Source organism: Oncorhynchus masou, chromosome 19 (assembly GCF_036934945.1).
Source record: "Oncorhynchus masou masou isolate Uvic2021 chromosome 19, UVic_Omas_1.1, whole genome shotgun sequence".
Lineage (NCBI taxonomy): Eukaryota > Metazoa > Chordata > Actinopteri > Salmoniformes > Salmonidae > Oncorhynchus > Oncorhynchus masou.
This window is the reverse complement of record NC_088230.1, coordinates 26,880,141-26,895,819: the sequence shown is the minus strand read 5'-3', so window position 1 is coordinate 26,895,819 and position 15,679 is coordinate 26,880,141. Positions and strand designations below refer to the sequence as shown.

General features: G+C 41.2%; 1 protein-coding gene across 1 annotated transcript; it reads right to left on the bottom strand.

Moving 5' to 3' along the window:
• Positions 1 to 7,356: 7,356 nt before the first annotated feature.
• Positions 7,357 to 8,760, bottom strand: LOC135505585 (5-hydroxytryptamine receptor 1D-like). Its single transcript, XM_064924652.1, has one exon. The coding sequence runs from the start codon at positions 8,724 to 8,726 to the stop codon at positions 7,563 to 7,565; it is 1,164 nt and encodes a 387-aa protein (XP_064780724.1). The 5' UTR covers positions 8,727 to 8,760; the 3' UTR covers positions 7,357 to 7,562.
• Between the last annotated feature and the right edge of the window lie 6,919 nt (positions 8,761 to 15,679).

Sequence of the window (15,679 nt, the reverse complement as noted above, 5' to 3'; positions counted from 1 at the left end):
ACCTCAGATTTTCCACTTCCTGTTTGGATTTCTTCTCAGGTTTTTGCCTGCCATGTGAGTTCTGCTATACTCTATATAATAATTCAAACAGTTTTAGAAACTTCAGAGTGTGTTCTATCCAATACCAATAATAATATGCATATATTAGTAACTGGGACTAAGGAGCCGGCAGTTTACTCTGGGCACCTTTCATCCAAGCTACTCAATACTTCCCCTGCAGCCATAAGAAGTTTTAATGTTTCATAGGCTTATGTTTTTTAAGTAATGTTTTTAAAAGATCTGAGTGGTAGATCTCTGCTTGCATTTTAGCTCAAAGTGATATTGACTCAGCAAAGGTTGGTGACCACTAGTCTAAGTAGAGTTAGCATAACTCTGCTGAGCCGAGCATCCCAATGCCACTAGGCAGGAGGGGAAAGGATAAAGAAGATATCCTACAGCCACTGAGTGCTGGATGACAGCGGAGCTGAAGAGACAGAGCTCATCACACATGATAGATGGGCTCTTGTGACTGGAGTCATTAACTTGGTTTGACGGCTAGCTCGTAGCTGTCACTGCAGCAGAAGAGGCTCGGCATGTGGGCTAGATAAATCATAACACCACTGAGATTACTGGTCCATTTCTTACAAAATAATCTGCTGTGACAGATGAATGGAGGAGTTATGTAATTGTGGAGGATATTATAGAGTGGGACGTGTTAACACACGTAAAGTAGCTACAGTACATCAAGCCATTTTCACATCTTAATCTACTGTGCTGTGGCATACAAGTTTCATCAGTCACTTAGTCAGTGTGTCTGTTGCAGTGTATCTGTCATTTATTTGTTCTTGACAAACAGGGCAGTTTAGATAGCAGCAGGCCTATTTCCCTCACTCGATGGATCCCACTGTAGATGATCCTCAACATCAAAGTTACTTCAATCTGAAAAGTCTCACTGAAAGTTTGTGAGTTTTCTCAGTTGGACATGTTCTGTTTTTTTGTCAGTGTCTCTCTCTATCTTGGCAGTGACTAAAAGGCGATTTGAATCGGTGAGCTCTCCAAAATTATTTCGGCCGAGCTGGGTTGTTTGTTTGATGTGGAGGCAGTCTCCCTACCATTCAATCAGCGAGCTACAGAGCTGGAAACTACACCCCTCAAGCAACCATTCACCCCTATCACAGCTCGCTGAACTGAGTCATTTGCAGCCAATGCAGGGTCAGTAGGCACTAAAGGCAGAGACTGATAGCTTCCTGGCAGGGTTCGAATCTGGAGCAGCAACTAATTTCACCCTCTTCATATCAACTTCAGATCAAATACAGTATGCAACCAGCAATTCGTCTCGATTCATCTCACCCTGTTGATATCAACTTTAGATCATATAAGAAACCTTCAATATCTCAATACATTTTCTCATTACACGTCACCATGGGAAACATTAAAATGTGTTTCTTTTGCTTTGTAATTATCCTCAAAGGAGGAATAGGTTAGCTACTCTAAATTCACATGACAGAAGTAAAGATAAATAAAAATGCTGAGCTTCCCTTTTCCCCTCTGACTCATAAATTATATGAGATACAAGCTATGGGTCAGCAGGTAGCCTAGTGTTTAGAGAGGGGAGCCAGCAACTGGAGGGTTGCCAGTTCAAATCCCAGATCTGAAGGGAAAAATCTGTCTGGAAATGCTTTGGCAACTGGAGGGTTGCTGGTATCAAATCCAGCTCAATGTAACATCGGTAGGTTTATGCTACTAAGTGATATTCAAATTTTCCCTGTACCCATCATGAGGTTGCTACAACCTAGCCTATGAAAGTGTACAACATAGGTGCACAGGCCAAGAGAATTTTGAGTAATCAAGGTGACAGACAGCGACACATTCAATACTGCCTTGCACGCTCTTGCCTGCATCTAGCTGATCTAGGGTGTAATCATTAGTCCAACAGTTGCAAATGAGAGTTTCTATTAGACAAATTCAGGTATGTTTATTCTCGTTTCGTTCTGTTTGCTTCCGTTTATGAAACGTTTTTTCAACAGATTTGGTGGAATGAATACACCCCTGATCACACGCAAACAGTTCACTTTCATAGCAGCCACATAAAAACAGTATGATCACTTTGCTCATAGTATATAATATTCCTTTTGCAACTATATAAGCGCTCTCCTCCTCTCACCTTTTCCCTTCGCTTGTGGACTTCAGTGCACAACACATCAGCTGTCTGTGAGCAGGTGAAAAACCTTTTCAAGCCAAACCTTCATATCATGACCGCTAATCACAACACACAGCCTACATCGTTGTCATATCATAGACAACTAGAACTACTAGTACTTAAGCGTAATAGACCCGCTACAATCATGCAGACTGTGTACAGTCAGAAAGCAACTTAGCAGTTACACCGGCAGGCCCGGTGGCAATACATTTATAAATCCAAAAGCTTAACTTGACTTGGAAGAGTTCCATTGTTGGATAGTCATAGCCAGCTAGCTAACCCTCTCTGTTTGAGCCAGGTGTTTGAGTAAGTTAAACTAGCTAGTTGCATTTGTTAGCGAAGTGAACGTTTTTAAATGTTTTAAATACAGCCAAATACAGCTCTCTCTCTCTCTCTCTCTCTCTCTCTCTCTCTCTTCTACTTAATTTTGAACAAATTAATTTATTCAAAACTTTTCAACTATTGTCTTTACCTCTCTTTGAGTCAACTCCTCACCACATTGTATGCACGGCAGTCCTAGCTAGGTGTGGCCTATGCTTTCAGTACTAGATTAATTCTCTGGTCTTTTGATTGGGTGCACAACATGTCAGTTCAGGAGCTCTGATAGGTTGGCAGATGTCCTCCAGAAGTTGTCATAATTACTGTGTAAGTCTATGGAAGGGGGTGAGAACCATGAGCCTCCTAGTTTTGGATTGAAGTCAATGTACCCAGAGGAGGACAGAAGCTATAGGCTACTAAGGCTACTGACCTTTATTGCAAAACAGTGTGTTTTCATCAATTATTTGGTCAAGTGAATATATTTAGTGTTGTTTTATCTAATTCACTGAGGAGGATGGTCCACCCCTTCCTCCCCTTCCTCCTCTGTGGAGCCTCCACTGTGTATGTATGTATGTGAGTCTTTCGGGGGGGGGGGTGTTATAAAGTTATGTCTATAATGATGTCTCTATAACATACACTCCCATGAGCATAGGATGAGGCCAAGTGGGATTTTGTAGATACTGTGCATGCACAATAACAGCTTATATACAGACCAACAGCTAAAATAGAAGCTTTGGACAACACAGGTGGTAGAGTATTCAGGTTAGATCACTGCCAGCACGCATCGCTTAGGAGAGAACATAGAGCTCAGTACAAAGGCAGAAAATAGGATTCTGAGTGTGGGGACTGCAGGCGAAGGTGTCATGTAATACAGGAATTATTAAACGGCAGTCAGACAATTAGTCAGTCAGTCAAGGAGTCAGTCAGTCAGTTAATTGTTCAGTCAGTCATCAGTCAGTCAGTCCATTGGTCAGTCATCAGTCAGTCAGATAGCAAATCACTCCGTCAGTTATTATGAGTCAGCTAGTCAGCCAGCCAGTCAATCAGTCAGTCAGTTAGTCCACTGGACTCTAGCCTTGATTCATTAGGAGCCTGAAATTGATTATCTGCTTATTTTATAGATCTAAAAATGATGTCACAAGTCCATCCCTCCTTCATAATAATAATTAGGTCTGTGCTTACATTTGTCCTAGAAGTGTGTATTATATGCATGTGAATTGGAAATGTGTTTTTTGGATATCATATCTCACGGCCAAGGATCAGCCATTATTGACTGCAATACTGGAGCAATTAGGGTTAAGTGCCTTACTCATGGGATTCGGCTCTGGGATTCAAACCAACGACCTTTCAATTATTGGCCAACACTCTTCACCGGTAGGCTACCTGCCACCCATGCACATTTTTCATATGATAGCACAGTATGAGTCAACTGAATCTGAAGTACAAAAGACACCCTGCCTCTATAATCCCAGTGTGATTCTAAATGGGTACATTTAGAAGGTGCCCACAGCATCTGTTAATTCTTGCATACACAGTGGGCGTCTTCTGCCAAAACAATAAGCCACACCATCATCCACACATCCGGTCTCTGAATTTCACATGAAATAATAATAGCCTATACTAAGTAAGATTTGCAACACTGAGAAGTGCCTCGAAGGAATGAGAAATGGAAATACTTTAAAAGCACCACTGAAAATGAGCCTCATTACATTTCTCTTGCTATCGGAAGCATTTTCCACAGTGATGTTCAATAATTCAAATGGTCTTTAAAGTCGTGTTCGATTATTAACTCAGTAGCATTCTGACAAAATGACTGTTCAATGTTCACACCTGGCATATGCCATAACACACTCTACTAGCCCTTCAAATGTATTAGCATTCAGAACATGGCTTTATCTCCTCTCCACAATGATGAGAAAATGATACAGCAAGCAAATGTTTTAACTATTTCCACATCATGATTTAACAATATCACACCTCTACAAGCTTTTGGCTGGAATATAGCAATTGACCCGAATCACAATTTGTAACACAGTCTGTTCTGAATTATAACCTTCTGTTGTCTAATAATGTTAGCTTTTTAATTGCACTTCCATCTGTTTGAAGTGCAAACTCATTATTACCCTTCTACCATCTTGTTTTCTCCAAGGAAAATGGCCGTACCCTTAGATTCCATTTATCTTTTTATTTATTGTATTTCACAACAGCAGCAGTGATTTGTATTCCATTGGGATAGACCTTTACCCACAGGATCAAGGCAAAAGCTGTGCATTCCTTATGAGCAGAGAAGTTTTACTGTACAGCAGTAGCTAATTTGGATGAAATATAATGAACAAAAATAAAAACGCAACATGTAAAGTGTTGGTCCCATGTTTCATAATCTGAAATAAAAGATCCCAGAAATGTTCCATATGCACAAAAAGCTTATTTCTCTAACATGTTATGCACACATTTGTTTACATCCCTGTTAGTGAGCATTTCTCCTTTGCCAAGATAATCCATCCACCTGACAGGTGTGTCATATTAAGACGCTGATTAAACAACATGATCATTACACAGCTGCACCTTGTGCTGGGGTCAATAAAAGGCCACTCTAAAATGTGCAGTTTTATCACACAACACAATGCCACAGATGTCTCAAGTTTTGATGGTGCGTGCAATTGGCATGCTGACTGTAAAAATGTCCACCAGAGCATTAGCCAGAGAACAGAATGTTAATTTCTCTATCATAAACCAGCTCCAGTGTCATTTTAGAGAATTTGGCAATCCGTTCAACCGGTCTCACAACTGCAGACCACGTGTAACCACGCCAGTCCAGGACCTCCACATCCAGCTTCTTCACGTGTGGGATTGTCTGGGACCAGCCACCCGGACAACTGATGAAACTGAGGAGTATTTCTGTCTGTAATAAAGCCCTTTTGTGGGGAAAAACTAATTCTGATTAGCCTGGCCTGGCTCCCCAGTGAGTGGGTCTGGCTCCCAAGTGGGTGGGCCTATGCCCACCCAGGCCCATCCATGCCTACGCCCCTGCCCAGTTATGTGATGTACATAGATTAGGGCCTAATTAATGTATTTCAATTGACTGATGTCCTTATATGAACTGTAAGTCAGTCAAATCGTGGAAATTGTTGCATGTTGCATTTATACTTTTGTTCGGTATAGAATTTCCATTACATGAATACTGCAATAGTATACAGTAGTACCTCATGAACATAGTTTGCCATTATAAAGCAAGTACTGTCGATCAAGATGGTATATCTGTGTGTAGCTGTTTTGAGTCGTTTATCTTCTTTGCTGTTACGATTGCATCTCTGTAGTTTACAGTGGTTGGATTCCTCAAAAAGTTAAGTTTACCAATCAAGTTTGAATGGCTTTTTAACAGCTTATTATCTCTGTTAATTCTGCTATTTGATCTTGCACTTAACACATGCAGTCTTGAGTGGAATATAAAGGGCAAGCATGCTGAGACATCTGTGAAACATGATCAATATGAGTAATGGTACTGTAGGTGAAGAAATGTGTTAGTTGTCTGTATTCTTGTCTGTCATATTTGAGTTTGATTTGTATAATTCTACCAACAGTATTCTGTAGGCTAATGCCCATAATCAGGTTGCAGCAGAGTGAACACCCGCAGGCAATGTAAGCAGCTCCATAGCAAAATATAATGAAAATGACATAAATAAATACATTTACACACATACGTACACATACACACATACATATATATTACAATGCATACAGATATAAATACATTGATTGAGGCTTGTTTAACAACAAGAGGTCAGCTTATAGTCCAGTCTGAAGTAAACAACATTACCCACAATAAAGTAATAGAGTAACGATTATTTACATTAACTATGAGATGAAATTAGGGTTGTTCTTTTATCATAAACTTCATACTGATCTCGTTAAGGAGTCGAACCAATAGAAAACATATAAGAAATGGAACAGAAAAGGTCTCTGTAGACTGTGTCCCAATTTGATCTCCTTCCTCTCAAAGTATGCTGGGAAATTCCTGGGTATAAGAAAGGAAAGTACTGGTATAAGACATATGGTGGAATGATTGAATCCGACTAGCCCATGTCTCCAACAGTCCAATGATTTTAGAGTTGTTGGAGGTAGTGAACAAGTGTACACTTCAGAAGAAAGGATATCTTATTGGGACAAACTCTATATTTTTGTCTAAGGGGGGGGGGGGGGGGGGCAGAATCTCAGAATCTTGTGCTTATAATTTCCTCATACCAGTTAGCCTACAGTAACTCTGTGTCATACAGCGTTGGTCACACAGCAGGCTTTCCATGCATGTTTAAATATTAAACGTTAAATCAAACCTTGCTGGTCCCATTGCAAAGTCTACTGATTTCCAACACATACTCCTTAATATTAACCTTTGATATAATGGGAAAAGTCCTTATCAAAATGTTGATTTAGGTTGGAATACGAATTGTATAGGGTGGGTTGTAATCTCATGACTGCCAATCATAAGGAAGGCAGCAGAGATTATAGCCTATGATTTCTGGATAGATTGTTCAATAATGGCAGTGATAGATCAATACATTCTGGTTTTGCAAAATAATCCCGTTTCCAGAATATGACTGCAGGCCATGTACTGCATGCCTGTGAAGTAGGCTATAATATAATAATTATTATTATAATGTCGCTAGCAGTGATAGATCAATACATTCTGGTTTTGCAAAATAATCCCGTTTCCAGAATATGACTGCAGGCCATGTACTGCATGCCTGTGAAGTAGGCTATAATATAATTATTATTATTATTATAATGTCGCTAGCAGTGATAGATCAATACATTCTGGTTTTGCTAAATAATCAAGTTTACAGAATATGCCTGCAGGCCATGTACTGTATGACTATGAAGGATATAATGTAATTAAAATAATAATGTTGCTAGGCGTTTCGAAAGCATGCAAGATACAATACTGCACATGTTTACAGGTTGATGATGACGGAGAGTTAACATGTTGCAATTATTGGCGAGGTGCAGTTTGACATAGCTGAACAAAATGTAGTGGTATTGGCAGCCTTTTATGTCTGGTAGCCTATTTTCAGGACCTGCAATATCTGAAGCGTATTAGTTTGTGGAAAGCCTTTTTGAAATCCTCATTGGACATGGTGTATATGATGGGGTTTATTAAAGAGTTAAGGTAACCTAACCAAGTAAATATGTCAAATAATTCTGGATAGAAACATGACGCACAGACTGGAACCACTAAGGTGTAAATGAAAAACGGTAGCCAGCATATGATGTAAGCTCCGAGAATGATCCCTAAAGTTTTAGTCGCCTTTCTTTCCCTGGCAGCTGAGATCCTCTTCTTCTCCAAGAGCGCGTCGGATACAGTGACTTTCACATAGTTCACATTGGCAGGTGAGCTATTAGCTTCACAAGAAGAGGCTTCGTTCGTCCCGTAATTTAGAGAGACTGTTGATGCCACAGAGTTTGTACCTGGCGAGTTTGTTATCAAATGGGCAGAGGTGAGTCTTTTCCCCGGTTTATTATTAGACGACTGTTTCAAGATCCTCTTTCGGGCTTCCACGTAGATCCTACCGTAAAGGGCTATGAGTAACAGCGTGGGAATATAGAAGGCTCCAAAAGTGGAATAAATTGTGTAGAAAATGTGATCAGTGTTCACATTGCAAGTGGTAACTTCCTCCGCTTTCACCTGACGCCAGAAGAAGGGCGGTAGTGATATAGAGATGGCAATCACCCAGGCAGTGGCGATCATCCCCGCGGCGCGCGCTGATGTGCGCTTCTTGGTGTACTCAACCGCGTCTGTTATTGCCCAGTAACGGTCCAGCGCAATTATACACAGATGAAGAATGGATGCGGTACAACACGTTATGTCTGAAGACAACCATATGTCGCACATAACTTGGCCCAAAGTCCATGTTTGACTCACCGTGTATAGCGCGCTGATTGGCATCACCAATACCGACACCAGAAGGTCTGTTAGGGCGAGCGATGCTATCAGTAAGTTTGCAGGCGTATGCAGTTTTCTGGATTGATAAATAGTAGCAATAACAAATGCATTTGATAATGTTGTTGCAAAAGTTATTAGGGATAATGTAACTGCTAAACCAGCTTGAAAAGTCAAACTATCCTTCTCCTCCTCTCCTCGTGTCGTTAAATTGACATTGGTATCATTAGTTGACATATTCCAGAACTCTCCATAAATAAAAGACATTGGCTTCAACTGACTGGCGCGCTCCATTCCTCGACACTTTTTTGACAGATGTCATCGAGCGTTGAAGAAAACCCTTCAAAAAGGGAGCACTAGGACTGCTTAACCAACGTAAACGTTGCATTTCTTTTCATCTTTTCCTGGTTAAACGCAGCTCAATCCCCATCGGTGTCCATCAGTGGCACGTTGATTATCAAACAACCACAGGAAGAAAATGTGAATCCTTCTTCTTGAAATATCCTTACTGTCTTGACTTCCCATTTATTTACTTTATTGTTGGTTGTATATTCAGCTTTTCAATTAAATGTAAATATGAGAAGAGCAGTTCCATTATATCCAATACTGATTGTCGTTAGTTTGCACAATTAAACAATTAAACGAATTATGTATCACAGTATCATTAATTAAAAGGAAAAATAATGATCTATATTAGTTTGTGATCTTTATTCGTTGTTCTTTGAGTCTGTTCATCTGCTCTTCAAGGCACTGTGTTGGATCTGCTGCGCTTCAGAAGTTGGGCTCGGGCGAGGCTTCACACTTGGCTTTATAGAGAACGCACGCGCTGTCAGAACCCTACAGATATCATCGATTGCACCCCCCCCTCTCTCTCTCTCTCTCTCTCACTCTCTCTCCCTCTCTCTCTCTCTCTCGCTCTCTCTCTCTCTCTCTCTCTCTCTCTCTCTCTCTCTCTCTCTCCAGGCTGATCAAGTGGTTTCATCTTCCAGGTCTTAATGCCCTTGGATTTAGTATACATCATAGCAAGAAAAACTATATGACATGCATATATTGTTATAGTAGGATATCTGCAATAGGCCTAACTAACATCTTCAAAAATAAAACTTACATTTACAATGCACTCGGCCACATAACTGGGATAAAGTGCAACGCCAGAAAACTGTCAATCAGAACCTTGGATAGCTCCACTCCGGGAGTCCACAGACAGCTCCTCTTTAACGTTTCTTATGTCATTCGTTTATTAACAAAAGTCAAGTCACGACTTGTGATTATTCTGCTTATCATGTTGTTGGTGATATTATTATAGTGTATTTAGATTATAGAATACTGGTTGTGCTCTGTTCTCTCAAGAAATCAAACAGACAGACGTTGCAGGCTGTATAAATTAATGACAATGTGGCAACCTCTCTGCACTATAGCCTACTGCTTTAGGCCTTTAGGGAGCCACTGGACAAATGATTACAGTGCTCCAGTCAGACCTGCAGGGCTCCAAAGTTCATGCTGTAGGTGCAGGCCTATGTATATGCTGAATCAATGTAAAACCACAATGGCATAGCCCAGGGATGATCAATTAGATTCAGCTGCTTGCCGATTTTTTTCTTGAGCAGATGGTAAAGAACAAAATCAATCACGTGTCTGCCTGTCTTTTTGTATGGCATATATAGCCTGTATTTTTTATCTCCACATGTTGAAAATTGAGAGTTGAGACTGAGATGGGTTTTGTGAACTTTGTGATTAACTTTTTGTAAATTATTAATATGTTGGTGCAAATCTAAAGGGAAGCCAATCTCTTAACGTTCATATTAGTTACATCCTCACAATCCCTCAAGTCACTCTATAATAGAGGAAATCAATTGTGCACTGCATATTGAACATTTTTTGGTTCCCTTTTGAGTAAAGAAGTTGAAGCCAATAAATCTCTATAGTCTATCGTGTGGAGATTTTATGTCTAGCTCCATTTTCTACCTTCACTCTTCTTAAACTTCACTTTTAGGTGGGGCATTATGAATCTTTATTAGGCAGTCATTTTCAATAAAATTTGATTTGGTGTTCATTCTATTTCCCCACCCAGGTGTTGCACAGAGTCAAGCTTTAGAGAATAGATAATAATCATCATAATCTGTTTGTGAGAGAAATGAGGTCAAGCAGTTTCTTATTGGATTTCCATTGAAATACACACTTTCTGCAATCTTGTGGAATTTGCATCAGCATCAAGGAGGCGAGCTTAAATGCTAATCATGACCCATTGGGCAAAAACTGGTTGAATCAACGTTTCCACATAATTTCAACAAAATAACGCAATGTGATGAAGTTGAAACAATGTGGAAAACTGATTGGATATGCAACAAGTCATACAATTAAGGGAATTTAGCATTTTTTCACACAACCTTTAACCTAAATCTAATGACATGGTGAAATTGTTTGTTGATTTCACATTGAATTCACGTTAGTTGACAACTCAACCAAATATAAATCAGAAGTGAACATTGAACGTCTGTGTGCCGAGTGGGGATTGACCTAGTAGATTATCACTAGCATCTTCACATATGGAACTAATAGGCATAATCATGTCAATGTGTAAACCTATTAAATGTAATCAATAGAGGATGTTTATCATAACTAGCCTATTTATTGAACGTAGATTGGATGCTAGAAACATGACCGTTCTGAAAATCGTTTCTTTATGAAGAGAATCCTGAATATCATGGGTTAATTCATGTTGTCAAATCAATTTGTTTCTTTAATCAGCTCAATTTAGACTCTAATACATTTTATGACTGGGACACAACTTCTCCCCACTCTCTGTTGTAACTGAGAAGGCCTTCTTTGATCAGTTGTTTACTATGTTAAGGTATGTGTCTGTAGGTCTATCTGACACTGGCCAAGGTCTTGTTCCATCATGGCTGGTATGATAGTGACAGCGTCCTTGCTGCTTTCCTTTGTCACACCTTTGTCACTGTGAGTCAAGAGATGGCCTTGAGGATAGCAGGGGGAAGAAGGAGTTCTCAGGGTGTTGCAGCACCCCCTGAAAATCAGATTTTTTTATTTATTAAAAAACAACATTTCACGAAAGTAGTGCACTGAGCCTTTACTAGTCCTGTATTAGAAGAGCGATATAGCTTTCTGTAGCACAGACCCAAAAAATGTACAGCGTCCAAATATATCTCGGTTTATTGCAGAAATCGTGCATGCATTGGATTACAATGCTGGTGCAGTAAAATAACCCAGTGCAGTTTAATGAATTACAGTGTAGGCTAATCCAAGTGTAGGCTATGACAAATTGTATATACAGTGCATTCGGAAACTATTCAGACCGCTTGACTTTTTCCACATTTTGTTACATTACAGCCTTATTCAAAAATTTATTAAATTAACCAAATCCTCATCAATCTACACACAATACCCCATAATAATGAAGTGAAAAGTGGTTTTTATACATTTTTGCAAAGTTATTAAAAATTAAAAACAGAAATACCTTATTTACATGAGTATTCAGACCCTTTGCTAATGAGACTCAAAATTGAGCTCAGGTGCATCCTGTTTCCATTGATCATCCTTGAGACATTTCTACAACTTGATTGGAGTCCACCTGTGGTACATTCAATTGATTGGACATTAGGTGGAAAGGCACACGCCTCACGGTTAACAATACAGGTCAGAGCAAAAACCAAGCCATGACATCAAAGGAATTGTCCGTAGAGCTCCGAGACTGGATTGTGTCAAGGCACAGATCTGGGGAAGGGTACCAAAAACATTCTGTAGCATTGAAGGTCCCCAAGAACACAGTGGCCTCCATAATTCTTAAATGAAAGGAGTTTGGAACCACCAACACTTTCCTAGAGCTGGCCACCCGGCCAAACTGAGCAATCGTGGGAGAAGGGCCTTGGTCAGGGAGGTGACCAAGAACCCGATGGTGATTCTGACAGAGCTCCTCTGTGGATATGGGAGAACCTTCCAGAAGGACAACCATCTCTGCAGCACGCCACCAATCAGGCCTTTATGGTAGAGTGGCCAGACGGAAGCCCCTCCTCAGTAATAGGCACATGACAGCCCATTTAGAGTTTGCCAAAAGGCACCTAAAGAACTCGAACCCTGAAAAACTAGATTCTCTGGTCAGATGAAATCAAGATTGAACTATTTGGCCTGAATGCCAAGCTTCACATCTGGAGAAAACCTGGCACTATCCCTACAGTGAAGCATGGTGGTGGCAGCATCATGCAGTGGGAATGTTTTTCAGAGGCAGGGACTGGGAGACTAGTCAGAATCTAGTGAAATATGAACAGAGCAAAGTACAGCGAGATCCTTGTTGAAAACCTGCTCCAGAACACTCAGGATCTCAGACTGGGGTGAAGGTTCACCTTCCAACAGGGCAACAATTCTAAGCAGACAGCGAAGACAACGCAGGAGTGGCTTCGGGACAAGTTTCTGAATGTCCTTGAGCGGCCCAGCCAGAGCCTAGACTTGAACCCAATCGAACATATCTGTAGAGACCTGAAAATGGAGAGACCTGACAGAGCTTGAGAGAATCTGCAGAGAAGAATGGGAGAAACTCCCCAAATACAGGTGTGCCGAGCTTGTAGTGTCATATTCAAGAAAACTCAAGGCTGTAATCACTGCCAAAGGTGCTTCAACAAAGTACTCAGTAAAGGGTCTGAATACTTATGTAAATGTCATATTTCTGTTTTTTATATGTAATAAATTAGCAAACATTTCTAAAAACCTGTTTTTGCTTTGTCATTATGGGGTATTGTTTAAAGATTGATGAAGGGGGAAAAACAATAGAATACATTTTAGAATAAGTCTGTAACGTAACAAAATGTGGAAAAAGTCAAGGGGTCTGAATACTTTCTGAATGCACTGTAAATGGAGAAGGTTAAAACATGGTCAGCGCAGATCTAAATAGTGGCACTAAGTCTCGGAGTGAACAGGGGAGTGGTCCATGGTGCTGTCATTCAAGATCCTTTATTTACCCTGTTCATAATGAGAACGGGACAGTTTTATTTTGGCTTCTGCTCAGATGGAAGAAGCCAGCGGGACCACAAGCAGCACATGACACCAAGACTACAGACCTACCGCAGATCTCACTTGCAGTGTAGTCTTCTTTTTTTATATGAGGTAGCGGCAAAAAATTGTACCAACAGATGTAGCCTATTGAAGAGCCCATCAACCCTGTTCCTGGAGTGTTACCATCCTGCAGGGTTTCACTCCACAGTTGTAACTAACCCAATTCATCTTATAAACCAGATAATTATCGGAATCAGGTGTGCTAGATTAGGATTGGAATGCAAAACATACAGAATGGTAGCTCTCCAGGAACAGAGTTGGATATTCCTGTTATAAAATGTGCATAAAATGCATCCTCCAATTGCAATGTCTGCCTATGGCCACACATATTGTCTCAAGAACATGTTCTATTTTAATACCCTCAGACACCAAGTTAGGCATACCTCATTTCAAAATAGGCCATCATGAAAGACCCCTCCTGTCTCAGCCTCCAGTATTTATGCTGCAGTAGTTTATGTGTCGGGGGGCTGGGTCAGTTTGTTATATCTGGAGTACTTCTCCTGTCCAATTTGGTGTCCTGTGTGAATCTAAGTGTACGTTCTCTAATTCTCTCCTTCTCTCTCTCCTTCTCGGAGGACCTGAGCCCTAGGACCATGCCCCAGGACTACCTAACATGATGACTCCTTGCTGTCCCCAGTCCACCTGGCCGTGCTGCTGCTCCAGTTTCAACTGTTCTGCCTTATTATTATTCGACCATGCTGGTCATTTATGAACATTTGAACATCTTGGCCATGTTCTGTTATAATCTCCACCCGGCACAGCCAGAAGAGGACTGGCCACCCCACATAGCCTGGTTCATCTCTAGGTTTCTTCCTAGGTTTTGGCCTTTCTAGGGAGTTTTTCCTAACCACCGTGCTTCTACACCTGCATTGCTTGCTGTTTGGGGTTTTAGGCTGGGTTTCTGTACAGCACTTTGAGATATCAGCTGATGTACGCAGTGCTATATAAATACATTTGATTTGATTTGATTTGATTTGATCATCAATGTCCATCGGGAATGATAATTCTTCACGTTTTACTGGTGAAACTGCATCACCTGGTACTCGAAATGTCCCATAGGTGTATTGAATCCAGTCAACCACTCGTCCCCCTCTTTGATCCGAACCAGATGATACGCATTGCGTAGATCAAGCTTCGTAAACACAGTAGCACCCTGTAAAGAATCGAAAGCGGCGCTCATCAAGGGCAAGGGGTACTTGTTCTTGACCGTAATATCATTCAACCCCCGATAATCAATACACGGTCGAAGAGAGCCATCCTTCTTACTCACAAAAAAAATCCAGCTCCCAGGGGTGATAACGAGGGACGAATGAGACCTGCAGCAAGAGACTCCTTTATGTAGGTCTCCAGGGCTTCCCGCTCAGGTCGAGAAATACTGTATAACCGTCGCTTGGGAAAGGCAGCTCCAGGGAACAGCTTAATTGTACAATAATAAGGTCGGTGGGGAGGAAGTGACTGAGCTTTCTGCTTACTGAACACCTCACCCAACTCGTGATATGTTTCAGGAACCAGGGACAAATCAGGAGGAGCAGACTCACTGACCCGACTGGGGACAGCATGAGAACAGGCAGTCCTGAGGCAGTTAGCATGGCACTCAATGCTCCAACTAGTTACCTTACCAGTCACCCAATCGAACGAAGGATTGTGTTCTCTTAGCCAGGGGTATCCAAGAACCAGAGGAACATGGGGGGAAGGCAAAATGAAAAAAGAAATAACCTCTGAATGATTCCCCGACAACAACATCTTAAACGGTTCAGTCCTCATAGTGATCCGTGCCAGACTACTGCCGTTCAGAGTGGTTGCTTCAATGGCTTCCGGTAATTGCTCCTCGGAAAGCCCCAGCTGTTCCACTAAGTCGGCATCAATGAAGCTGTCATCGGCACCTGAATCGATGAAAGCGTTAATCGCTAAACTCTGACTCTTATTTATGAGGGTAGCAGGAAAACGAGGTCTGACAGGGCTCTTGAGAGGTTGAAACTGGCTCGCTAACAAACCTCCCAAACTTAACGAGCCGAGCAGTTTAACGGGTGCTGAGGACAAACGGAGATGTAATGTCCCAAGCTACCACAGTAGAGGCAGCTGTTGGTCTCACATCTACGTTGGCGCTCGTCCTTAGTTAACCTGTGCCGCCCCACTTGCATAGGTTCAGGATCTGGCGGCAGGACTCCTCCACTAATCCCGTG